The 13,968-nt window shown below is 29.3% G+C and overlaps 1 protein-coding gene across 1 annotated transcript; it reads right to left on the bottom strand.

The window, feature by feature from the left end:
- Positions 1 to 10,423: 10,423 nt before the first annotated feature.
- On the bottom strand, positions 10,424 to 11,258 carry LOC107411384 (kiwellin). The gene has a single exon (XM_016018962.4). It carries the CDS (start codon positions 11,164 to 11,166, stop codon positions 10,501 to 10,503), a length of 666 nt encoding a protein of 221 aa, XP_015874448.4. The 5' UTR covers positions 11,167 to 11,258; the 3' UTR covers positions 10,424 to 10,500.
- Positions 11,259 to 13,968: the final 2,710 nt, after the last annotated feature.

Genomic DNA, 13,968 nt, shown 5'->3' on the forward strand with positions numbered 1-13,968 from the left:
TAGGTTTTCCATCCCCTATTATGGGGTCTACATTATACCAAGGTTTCTAACCACAGTTTGGTTAGGGGTTGAGGTCAATTCCATTAGAACTTGAACTTCATTAAGATCCGAGCTAATATAATACGGGTTTAGGAGCAGGTCGTCCTAGGTTCGTATCAACACACATTTAATAGTATTCAGAATTTATTTTGTGAGATTGAATTTCTCTTTCTTCTCTTCGAACATCTAAAACACTATTAGAGAGTGAGTATTTTAGTTTTGACTTATCAATAGGATATCCATCACCTATTGTGATGTCTTCATTATACTAAGCTTTCTAATCACATGTTGGCTAGGGTATGAGGTCATTCCATTAAAATTTGAACTTAATTGAGATTCGGGCTAATATAATATGGGTTTAGGAGTAGGTCATCCTAGGTTCGTATCAATTCTCTCCCCCAAACTTATTCAACACATTGTCCTCAATGTATAATTAAAAATTAAAGAGCGAAAGGGAATGGAAATGCATACTTCGGGGTGAGATGTTCCTCAAGCACTATCATCAACCTTCATATCATCATTGTTTGTTGTTTAGCTTGATCTACTTCTTGGTTGATGTTTCCTTCCTTAACAATGTGAAATGACAAAGGGCCATGCACATTCTCGAATTCATGATCATCACCGTTTGACCAAATCTTCTTTGCGAAGCTCCCACCAAGGCATCCTTACATGAAGCTTTTTGGTCAATCCATTGCTTGACGCCTCCCACATATTACCTTAGCACCAAGATGTCACCTTCCATCCTATGCAATTGAGTTGAAATCACCATGTACAAGTTATTTCACTCCACCAACAAATTTTCTATTCTAGTCCATGGAAACTATTGGTTACTTTGTTCTTAAAAATGGGATGGCTTGGCTTCTATGTGCTCGTTTCTAACTTATGGATCATCAAAGGAATATTGATGAAAAACTAGGTCCATGAATTTTCTTTGCTCATTGTCCTTGCCTTGATCATGTAAATTTGGAGGAGGAAGTGATAGAATTAGAGCTCCCTGTTTGAATGTGTAGCCTAAACCCTAGACAGTAGTGGTACATTCATTCAAATACTTGAAAGTTCGAATTGTTCCATTATCAATGTAGTTTCTAGATTTGTACAGCTTCATTTTCCCATTAATTGGTACCCCGACCTTCATGCACAATGCAATAATCAAACAGGGAAGTGTAAGTCCATTGGTTGTTTTGGCTTCAATTGTATGGAGTATAGTCTGCCTCAACACTCTTCCCACATTGATTAACCAACAAAAGCAAATAGCATGTAACACCTAGGCAAGCTTCTTTATAATGTGGTTGTCGTGATTGGTAGGAAGCACCCTACAACAAAGGAACTTGTTCCGTGCCTTAACATACATATTAAGTTTCAGAAATGAACAAAATGGAGTTCTCATACACTTGCAATGCATCTAAAATGTTCCTAGATAATGCATCCTTTAAGGTATGATATTGTAATCGTGAGTTTTCGAAACAAACCTTAACAATCCTTCATCTTCGAGGGGAATAAAATAAAAATAATTATTAATTGTCTCCTCTGTGAAAGAAGCCTTGACCCCTCTTACCATTGTAAAACCATTCTCTCTTTCAAATTTTGCATTGGAATTCTCTCATAAAAGAGCCCATTTTTCCAATATCTTTGCTTGGACCTAGCAATGATAATGTTATATTATGTTCGTGTAGTGTCATGTCATATTCATATCAAAACTTTTTCACCCAAACTCGACCCATTATACTTTCATGTGCTTAATCCATTACTCAATCCGTTCACATATTTAACTTAATTATAAATTTATTTTTTAAAGAGAAAAAATATACTTGATTAATTGTTCATAATTCATATTAAAAATAATAAAAATAATTATTAAAAAAAAAAAAGAAGAAGAAGAAAGGGCATACTTATGTCATTTTTCAAATTCAAAGTCCAATAAAAAAAACTAAAACAACATATATATATATATATAATTATTAGTTACAAAAAACAATAAAACTAATGGGGAAAGTGTGATCTACATAATTTATTCACATACAACTTATTTATATGCCAAAAAAAAAAATGAAAGTGAATGATTAGGGATAATTTATTGTTAATGTGAGGCAATAAGAATGTTGATGTGAGATAGGGTTTTCTTTCATTATGAAGAAAATGTATAAAATGGCCTTCTTTTAATGGGTAAACTCGTTTTTTTGTGGGTCATGTTGTAAAGACCCGTTAATATAAAGGGTCACCTCTGGGTTGACTCATTATCAACCCGGTCCATTATACACAAACTAAAACCCTTAAAAAGACAAGTGGGTTTGTGTCGTGTTAACAGTTCATGTTGGAATTTGCCAAGTCTACCTCTACCTCTTGCTTGTTAATGATCATCTTTGTTTTAGCCAAACACAAACCAAAAATGCTAATTTGTCTTTGAGCTTTCTTAATTTTTTTTTTTTTCTTAAATGAACAAAATATTTTATTTAAAAGAATTAAAATATTAATCCTTCTTTAAAAGAAAACTCATAGAAAATGAACAGAAACAATTTTCTATAAGTCTCATCTTTCAATTTTTATAATTATATTTAAAAGTACAAATTGTAACGCAGAAATATATTGTTTATACATAAACAATTAATTTCAATGTTAAATGATTACTTTTGTCAAATTCTAATAAAAATTTTAGAAACAGGGCAATTTCCTATTATGCTATAATTCAAAGCGAAGATTGATTTGAAAGAAAATATAAAAACCCTTTAGAAGAGGAAATTTCGACTTTCAGTGGAAAATAGAGAAATGAGCGTGCAAAATGAAATTCATCGGGTACACCCGCTTAGAACTCTACATATAGGCTCATAACTAGGGGTCAAGTAGAGAAATTATATAATTAAATAAATATTATTTAAAGATAAAAATAATATAATTAAAATCATCAACCTATTCTGTACAATCCAAATATATTGGACGATAGAATCTTTAATATTTTGTAATTACATGTAATTTAGATGTACGTACTTTCTTTATTTGATAGGATGTTGAGGTAGTGATGAAACTTACCCTACAAGGATATAGCTTAAAAAGACTAATCAAAGAAAAACCTAAATAAAGAAAGTCAAAGACTAGAAATGAAAGGCACTTTTGTTTGTCAAGTGCAAAAATAACATAATTATAATTATCATATCCTTTGAGCTCTTGGATTTGTTGAGGATTCAGTTGGTGGTCACATTTTTTTCCTAAGAAAGTGGTTGTTGAGAAAGTGGTTTGTGGCATCCTAATTATCGTCTAAACCACCATTCATGTTGTCATTTCCAGGTCTACTTGGTGCTTTTCTTCTATGCTTCTCCTTCCAATGTCCGATTTGAAATTCTTAACTATTCATGTCACGTGATGATGATCCCCTTGTCCATCCATATTTGTTTATTGTTCAAAAAAATAAAAAAATAACAAAATAACAAAACCCAAATCACAAAATATAGAAACAAACACAAACATGTGAAAAAGGATTTTTTTTTTTTTTTTTTTTTAAGGACATCAAATGCCCTTGATTTAAGTCCCATTTGGGATTGCTTTTGGGGTCTCAAAAATCATTACAAAATAATTAAAATCCAATTTAGGTGTTTGGTAAAACTAAAAAATCCAATTCTTTAAATGCTTTAAAAGCTTATTTTGATAAGCAGGATGGTAACTTCTTAGATTTTGATTTTAGCTTCTCTTATTGAATAGCACAATAATACAAATTTTGACTCTTAGTTATAAAGTTGATTTTGTTTTCCAATTTATAAAGTACAATAAGGAAAAAAAATGTTGTTACAATATTATTATAATAACACTACAAATGATATAATAATAATATATGTCCCTTTTAGTTATTATATATAGTTACATCAATTAAACTTTATTATATATCAACTTAAATGTTGATTTAAAAACTACAACAATTTTGAAATACATGTTTACCAAACACTTCACCAATTCTTTCTACAAATATATTTTTCTTCAGCAAAGTTAAATTTGATTATTTTATAATGGATTAGACGGATCTTGTAAAAAGGACTAATGGTGAATTGTTCAGCTGAGTTTAGATTGCAAAATGCAAAATGCCACTTAAAAAAAAAAAAAAGAGGTTGTTCAGATGCAATAGTTCCAATATCTTAAAAAGTAAAGAGTGGGATTTTTATTTAATTCAAATAGCACTCTATATAATTACTCTTTATTTGCATTTACCCTAAGCCATTGTGATTCACATTTTCCCTCTTTTATTTTATCTTCCCTACACCAAAGTGGTGTTTAAAAATATATATATATATATAAAAATATAAGTAATAAATTTAATTATGTTTTCATGTAAAATCATGGAGCAATAAATAAATTTATTAAAAATTTTATTTAGAGAATGAGTTAGCTCTCTACTTTTAAAGAGTCAAGCCCCACAATTTATTTTTATTTTTAAATTTAAAGAGCCTATTGGAGTTGAAAATGAGGTGCTAGTTGTTTACAATCAAGAAGATCTAAACTTTTAAAGAGCCTATTCAAGATGTTTGACTATTTAAAATAAAAAATATGATAATTCTAAAGAATCTGAGAAGATGCTCTAAACTCATCAATTATTGGACCAAACAGTTCCTTTTCTTCAGCTCAACTGGAACCATACACAATAAGGTAGAGTATGGGTCAACAAAATATGACGATGGACCCAAATCTTGCTCCAACCCAGATATATCCAAATAGCGTCCGACCCGTGTACGATGAATTGGATGACTCTATATCTATATATATAATATATCGATTTTGGATTAAACTAGAGCAGTGTAAATAATGTGGTTTACATACTTAATAATAGATACTTCTTAGCAGGTTGAAAGGTTTTAAATAACTTTTCTCCTGTGTAAATTTTAGCAGCTTCTATGGTTGTGAGTGTGTCATCTTCAAAATAAATGTTAACTTGAAGGAAATAATAAATAATGCTTTTAAATTTGACTATATTAAACAACTTAGTTACAGAGAGCAAAAGAAGTCTAATAGGTCTTTTAAATGTCTAAGAAAATAAACAAAGCTTTATTAAGAATAAAATTTAACTAACAATGGAAAATAATTAAAAAATAGAATAATAAAATAAAAATTAATTAGTAAATGATTGAAAACTAAGCTAGAAAGAACATGAGGAAATTGATCACTGAATCATTGAAATGGTGCTTTGCACCCATTTATATAGCCTCTAGCCAAAGCTTGTTGATGATGATTAAAACCATGATAAGTCTGATCTTGATCAAATTGTATCGTTATCTATCTTAATCCTAGATAAATTTTATTTCCATCTAAATAATTTCAAAATACCTTATTTATCTTAAAGAAAATACATTTATGGCTCAAACATTGCTCCTAATTTAATGTTTACTTTGACAAAAAAGGGGAAAAAAAAACAAATAACAAAAACAAAAACAATAAATGATAACCTAAGCAACTTGTATTATCAAACAGCTTCTACAGCTAGTGGTTTTGGTTTGGACCTCAACTTGAAATGTTCAAAATGATAGAAAATAAACTAGAAATTGTGCCAACAGCAATTTCTTGTATCTTTCTTGCTTGCAATTCTAGCTGTCAATTGGCCCTATTGTTTGGCTTAGCATATTTCTCACGCTCATGTCTTGGACTGAATTCAGCCTTATTGGGCCTGAACCTTGTCTCAAAGTGGACTACCTTAGCATGATTGACGATCTTTTCAAACGTGTTATTTTCAGACGGAATCTCATATTCGACCTGAACTTTGTCTTGGATTTCATATTCAGCTCCGGCCTCAGCTTCGGCTTCAATTTTGGTTTGGATTTCATCTTCAAATTTTGGTTACAGCTCCTAATTTGGACTTTGGCTACAACTGTTTCAGCCACATCATGCCCCCGAAACATGAACAACCTGGTTCTAGATTAGTGGAACTGACTTGTATTGCTTGTAAGACATAGGACAGGGTTATACATATGCACTCATTCTCCGTTCTTTGAGATTGAATAAGATTCAACAAAATGTAGAATGAAATTTCTAAAACCGTGAAGAGATGTTACCTTGCCAATTAAACTTCATCTAATAGTCCCACCAAGCATGTCAAAAAATATATTGTAATATTGAGGAATTATTCAGTACACAATGTGTATTGACATGGCATTTGAGCTCATACACATAGCCAATTACATCATAACATGCGTACTATTAATTACATATCATATTAAAGAATCCAAATAAATAGCTACATAGTTTAATGCCTTCCATTTTTTTCCTCTTCTCCATGAAATAGCTTAAATCTATCTTCTCTATTAGTAATCTAATTCCAGATCTAATCTCAAACAAGTTTTATGGATTTTTTAATTTTGTATTCCCATTTTTCTTTGAAAAGACCAATAAAGAAGGTGATCATTTTTTAATTTTTGTTTGGAAAATATGAGGGATCTGACTTTAACAACCAAATATACACCTCCATAAACAACAGTCAAAGACTCAACATCCCCACTGCAAATTCGTAGAACACCTTCATCCTTCATTGATGGGAGTCCAAAATGCATTTTTCATGACTCCTCCACACAAACAATCTTGTTTCTATTATTTCTCAATCCATATCATCTTGTTATCTTAATGGCATAATTTATTAGACGGGTTTCACATATATTAGAGAACCACCCACAAAGTTGAGAAAAAGTTATTGGTGCTGGAGACGATGATCCATGTCCAAGAGGAAGTGTATAGTCTTTTTTTTTTTTTTTTTGGGTGAATAAGACGAAGTGTATAGCCTATAGAACAAAGAAGAAGATGGAAAAATGAAAGTGGCAACTGACGGAGTGAAAGATTAACGCTGATTTGGATTTTTTTTTCTCTAATGTACCTAATAATACATGTGGCATTTTGTAAATGGTTATGTGTACCAAATTAGCAAATACACCATGTGTACTGAAAAATTCCTATGTAATATTTTGGCAGTCTTTATGGTTGCAAGTGTGGCACCTTTGACAAATGTTAACTTCAAAAAAATAATAAATAATGCACTTAAATCTAATTATTAGATGACTGTACATAAATATAGAGAATAAAAAAAATTCAATATGTTCTTTAAAATCCAAAAAAAAAAAATTGACTGAGGGATAGACTTAATAATAAATGACTGAAAGCTAAGCTAGAAAAAACTTATGAGGAACTTGGACTGAATCATATTGAGGAGAAGAATTTGATGAGGTTGTCTGTGGCCATTGAAATGACGCCTTCTACCCCCTTATAGCCTCCAACCAAAGCTTGTTGATGATGATGAAAGCCATGTTATCTTGATAAAATTATTTCTTCATTTCAAAAAATCTTTATAATGAAAAATATATATTATTTATCATTAATGGTAATCATCAACAGAGTTTTTTTTTTTTTTTTTTTTCCGTGATGAGAAGAGTAAATCTGATAGTTGATTATTTTTATTTTTATTTTTTTTTTTTGGGCTACAAAAATCTGATAGTTGATATGATAACTTGATAAGTTCAATGTTATAGATTCTCTTTTCCAGGGGTAACTAACATTAATTAACCTATCAGCTACGTCAGCTATTGGTCCCCTCCCCTTTGGCCTTTATAAAGATCATCACCGATAACTGGAAGATTTCTCTCTATAACCATCGAAAATGTCCTTAAAATAAAATATTTAAAAACAAGATGTTGATCGAATATTCGACTGATTAACTTTTTTTTTTTTTTTCCCTCACCGTTAACTGCATGTGCTTTTTCTCTTGGCTAGCTTACAACCAAAATTCTGCTGCAACTGAATGGAATATGCATTTGTTTTGCAATAAACAAGTTGTAATAATACGTCATTCTCACTAGAACAAGTTCAGGTTCTGAGTCAGAATGAATGAAATATATTCATTTGTTTGAAAAAAATAAAATATTTGTGTTCTTCTCTCAGAAAACAAGTTTGGAACTCTTCGCTTATGCGCTTGCATTTAACGAGCATTAATTATTTATTCAATCTTTGTTTCTTTTTTCTATTGTCTTTATTGGCTATGGCCAAGTTGTTGTAGTACATACCGATCTTCATTCTGAGTACCTATCCAAAAATTAACAACTTGTGGGATTAACTTATTGTATGAAAATGATGTTGAAAATAACATTTTTTCCAGGTACTGAAGAATGATTGAAGCTATATCCACACCTTTGGATGTGATCGTATGGGTTCTAATGATAATAAAAAATAAATAAATAAATAAAACAAATTCTTAAACTATTAAAATAACAAATAAACTTGTCAATTACAGTTATGAATAACACATTGCCCCTTTTAAACTAATTAGTGAATGGTAAAAACTATTTTAATATAACAAAAATACCTTTTTGACATACCAATTATACCCTTTTTCTTATAATTTAATCCAAACTTTCTTTATTATCTAAATATTTAAAATATTATTTTCTTCAAAAAATTAAAAAAAATATTTTTGTTAAAAATATTAAAAATAATAATTAATTAAATGAATTTATTCATTATGTGTAATTAAGTAATTTTAAAATTTAAAATTTTTATAGATTTTTTTACAAGAAAAATTTTGTCTTAATGTATAATTTGTCTTTGACTTGTAAATTAATAGAATGAAGTAAATGCTATAAATTATTTTAATACAACAAAAAAACCTTTTTTGACATACCAATTATACCTTTTTTCAAATAATTCAATCCAAATTTTTTATTATATCAGTATTTAAAATAGTATTTTCTTGAAAAGATTAAAAATAACATTATTCTTCAAAAGATACTAAAAATAATAATTAATTAAATGAATTTATTCATTATGGGTAATTAAGTGATTTTAAATTTCAAAATCTTTATACATTTTTTTTATAAGAGGAATTTTATCTTAACGAATAATTTTTCTTTGACTTATAAATTAATAGATTGAGGTGCTTTATTTAATATAAAGGTGTTTTTCTATGCGTCAAATAATTTAGAAAGGTTTTGTATGAAATTAACGGTATAAACATTTTCTATGAAGTTTTAAAGTAATATTATTTTACATTTATAATAATTTTTCGTCTTCAGCCCAATATCTCAAATTCAAAACATTTCATATATAAATGTAAAATGACTAGTATATCTCACTTAGCTATAATATATATATATATCTGAAATCCCATACAAATAATAATTGGTATATTCTTGACATTTGCCAATTGATCGTGGTGGGAAGACTTTATTATTATTTGAGTGTTGTATATAACAGTTTATATTGGAGTCAATCGGTGGGAGCGGTGCCAAATTTTTTTTTTTTTGGGGGTTAATGTGAATGCCAAATACGTTTGCCAAACCTGGGTGCTGAAATCTTAAATCTTTGAGATTTTCATTGCTCTATGCATTTTTAAATTTTGTTTGCTAGATTAGAAATATAAATATTCATTCAAAAAAATATCTCTTCAATAATTCTATCTAAATATCTATCAATTTAATGTGGCAAAAAAATAAAAAAATACTGTGAAGAATGTCTATTTTAGATTATCTATTAAATAACTCGACTCAACAAAATGACATTTATCATGAATATGCTTTTTCTTGGAAACGAAAAAAATAAATAAAAAGATATTATCAATTATTACTATTTTATTTAAGAAAAATATAAATATATACATTATCAATCAATTGTGATTTAAACAAAACCATTGGAGAGAAATTTTAAAATTAAATGTTTATCAAGTAGCTATTCATGTCGCATAGACTAAAAGTTTTTTTAAACTCTATGCTATATAATTACTAGTACTAAATCCATAGAGATATGGCAATTTAATTAGATAATGCTATATGTCTACTTTTTGTACATATTTTTAAGGTTTAAAAAATAAAAAATAAATTATAAATAATTGTAATATCAGCTATATATCGTGCCATAACAATATAATCTTTTTAAATTATTAGTATTATTAATATTCTTTGGTCAATAAGAGAGCTAGCTTCTCAAAACTCAAATGCGACATTCAGAGTTGCTACTTTAACTTTTGCAATACAATCTGGGTATTAGATCCCATTTCCAAATTTATTTTCTAGTGTATCAAAATTATGTTTTGAAAATATATAAATAATTGATGACCGATCTTTGTTCATAGAATGTTAATATTTAACAAATGTACCTGTTGATATGCGACCAAAGAAATTAAAATTAATAATAAAATTTACATGCTGGTGTAATCTTCATTTTTTTTATTTTTTTATTTTTTTATTTTTTTTGGGGGGTAATAAGTGCAATATTCTTCAATTTATAAGCAAAGAGAGACCAGTTTTATTAAACTATATTTTTGCCAAATTGCCATCGACTCCATTACATAGTAATGGAGTTGACAGCACAAGTCAAGTTATTCACTTTATACATATATATATATATATATAGCCACATAAACTCAGACATAAACAGCTAATTAATTTTGATGGCAAACCTAAACGGTCCTTAAACTTTATTCATGGACATTTGTAATTTTTGCTAAACCAATTAAATTTAGGCCATGGACCAAGTAACGTCCACAATTCCAATATCTTTATTCAATCCCAAAGCACTCCACACAGCATCCGAACCATCAACGATATTGTTCTTACATGGCGGCTGACCTGCATGCTCTTCATCACACCCATTTCTTGAATCGCACTCATCCACAACCTTCGCCGTCGTAGTCCTCCCATTACTGGCCTTTATCTTTATGAACTTCCCGCACCGCGATCCTCCATTATACCATCCGGTGGAAAGTGCAACCACCCTTTCCGAGTTTTCATAGTACCTATTGTAGCACTCCGAGGGCTCACCACCATCGCCGCCTTCGCTGAAGTCGTTGTTCGTTAACTTGGCTTTTGTGGAGGATGTGACAGGAGGAGAGCACGTGTAGGTGGGGTAAGACTTTCCCTTGCAATTGAGAGTGCCGGAGGCCTGACAAGTTCCGCCTCCACCGCCGGAAGGAGGAGAAGGGGTGCTTCCTCCACCGCCGGAGCAGATGTGGGTTCCGACGTCAGGATCATCGTTGCATTTGGAGTTAATGCATATGAGTTGACCTTCGCAGTCGTCAAGGGTTCGACAAGGACCGTTACATGAGGAAACCGCGGAGGATGGAAGAGGGAAAGAGATGATGTTAAATAAGAGGGAAAGAGAAAGCAACAAGGCTAGGTTTTCCATGAGAAAGAGTTAGAGGTAAGAAAGGAAATAGAGAGCTAACTAATGTAGAATGGTGTGAATGAAAGTCTAGGAAAGTGTCCGGGTTTATATAATGCAGCTGGAGTAGAAATGGTGAAGGTATACCCAGAAAAAAAATAATAATAAAAAAAATAAAAAAAGCAGTATATTGCTATTTGTCATCCCTCTCATTTATTATCAGTCAGAGCGATATTTAAATAATTTTGGTTAAAATTATATAGTAAAGTGAATTTTTAAAACAAACCTATTAAAAATTGACATTTTAATAGTAGTATAGATAATGCTAATAAATTGTATTTTATTAAAAATTATCTTCTTCTTTTTCCGCTGAAACAAAAAAAAAAAAAAAAAAAAAAAAAAATTGGTCTTGTTTGGATGTATTTGATGTGTCTTGCTCAATAATTCAGGCGGTAAATTAAGGAAGAAAAGTATTTCATTTCATTCCCAGTCTTGAATAATTAAGAGAGAGAAGAAAGTGAAGTGGATGAGATCACGTGTTATGGTGTGGTGGGATTGATATTTCAAAGTCAGTCGTCCTTTTCGAGTTTTCGCGCATTTACTAAGGAGGTGCAGTTTTATGTAGAATTGCCAATCTTTTGACTAAAATGCATGTGCTTTCTAATTATAATATATATATATATGGGATAATATAAGTTTCTATATATTTATATATATATAATTTTTCTATTTAGCAAACCAAATTTTAAAAAAAAAAAAAAACATAAACCTATATAATACATCCATTATTCAGAACCATTATTCTACAAACCAAAGTAGAACGAAAAGAACAACAAGAAAAGAAATCATGTCCATTTTCTAAATAAAAAAAATAAAAAATTAATTAATTAATAACTGTTTGGATTTCTTTTTAACAAAAAAAAAAAAAAAAAAAAAAAAAAAAAAAAAAAGAATACCAGCTTTGGAGTCGTTGCCCTTCTGAAACTGCTTGTTCCATGCCTCTACAGAGTGGCAACCAATAACTTGTTCCTCTTTTGCAGCAACTTTCGTTGAAAAATTTATCAACGAAGACAAACAGATATTTATCACCATAAAAAAAAGAGAAAAAAAACAAAAAAGAAAAGAAAACGCCTCTGAGTTGGTGTTTGGGTAGAGATGCCTTGCCCTTTTTTTATATTTGGTTTGCTAAATCTGGATTTAGGTTTAAATAATTGTGTGTCTCCTGTAGATTGATTTGTTGAGATTAGCAAAGAAGCTTGTGGGAGCAGGGAAGCATGTGTGAGCACGTTTATGGGAGGAAAATTGGTATTCTAATTTGGACTATTGGTTTTAATCAAACGATCAGCAATACTTTTACGTTTTTGGTCTGGATTCAACACGGTCAAGCTGTCCTGACCTTAGCAGCTCCCTATATATGTCTATCTATATGTTCTATCAATAGTCATATCTAATAGGTCTGCATATTAGTTCGTTGCCAAGCACAATAAATACTCAATAATCTGATTTCTTAAATAAATTTAATCCTAATTAATTAAACAACCGTGTGGTGTGTTTATAGATAATTCAATTTTTTTTTCTAACTACATATTTTGCAGCCTAATTATTTTTATTTTTATTTATTGCTTTTTATTTATTTATTTATTTTTTTTGGAAAAATCTTCCGACTTAATTATAATATAAGATACAACAATTTGGCAAATATCTACTAATAATAATAATAATAATAAAACAATGTTGCAAATACAATAGTCAATAGGTTGCACCTCCATCGTATAATTTGTAATTTCTTAATTTATATAGAAATGTTTATGACTCGCTACGTTTTTCTGTTAAATGCCACGAAAACAAAATTATGTGATATACATAATTCTATTATTAATATACTAAAAATTGGATACTTGGAGTTCACCAAGTTAAAGAAAAAGTAAATTTTATTTATCTGTATGATATTTGATGAATATACCGTTAAAAAATCATCATTTCAAAATCAACAGCACCAATGAAGTTAATATAATAATTATAGACTGTTGATCCATGACTAATTAAGTCGACATATAAAATATTTATTTATCAAATAAATGTGAATTAGAATTTTATCTGAAATATATATATATATATATATTAAAAGAGCTTTGCTATTTATATGGAAATTGTTTAATGTAGTGCATTTAGTTATTTCTTGACTTTTTAAACTAAAACAAAATGTGGAAAGTAAACATTCTTAAATCATCAGTGATGATAAATAATATTTGTTCATGTTAAAAGAATCAATTACAAATATTACTATCTATACCGTTGGAAATCAAATAAATGCAATGTTTAGTAAAATAGTTATTTTAATTTTACATTTCTATTTTATCAAAAAAAAGAATTATATTAGTACAAAAAGTAATGATAAAATAATAATTTTGTTTTAAAGCAGTATTATGATAAAAATGAAAAAAATTAAAAAAAGGCCTTTTGTAAATAAACTTATAAAAGATAAATTGTAACTATGGTTAACTTAAGGGGTTATTAAGTGATGGTTTATAAATTTGGCAAAGCTATACGTATGATTATTTTAACTTTTGTAGAGTTAAGTGTATGAGTGGAGCTATTTGTCAGTATTGATAACAATTACCAGGATGCATGTCATGGTAATTAGAGTACTTTCTAGTTAAGTGTATAAGTGTATGGCAAATTTTAATTAAAATATTTAAATATATACAATGACGCATGTCCATCATTAAACAAACTACCCTAATTGTCCCAAAAACCATCCAACTTGCAAACCCAATTCAGACCCAAATCATGACCAATTAAATGCCAAACCAAGTCAATGCCAGT

The sequence above is a fragment of the Ziziphus jujuba genome, chromosome 10 (assembly GCF_031755915.1).
Source record: "Ziziphus jujuba cultivar Dongzao chromosome 10, ASM3175591v1".
NCBI lineage: Eukaryota > Viridiplantae > Streptophyta > Magnoliopsida > Rosales > Rhamnaceae > Ziziphus > Ziziphus jujuba.

Excerpts from the sequence above, each read along its gene's own strand:
- LOC107411384 (XM_016018962.4), bottom strand. The coding sequence starts at position 11,166 with ATGGAAAACCTAGCCTTGTTGCTTTCTCTTTCCCTCTTATTTAACATC.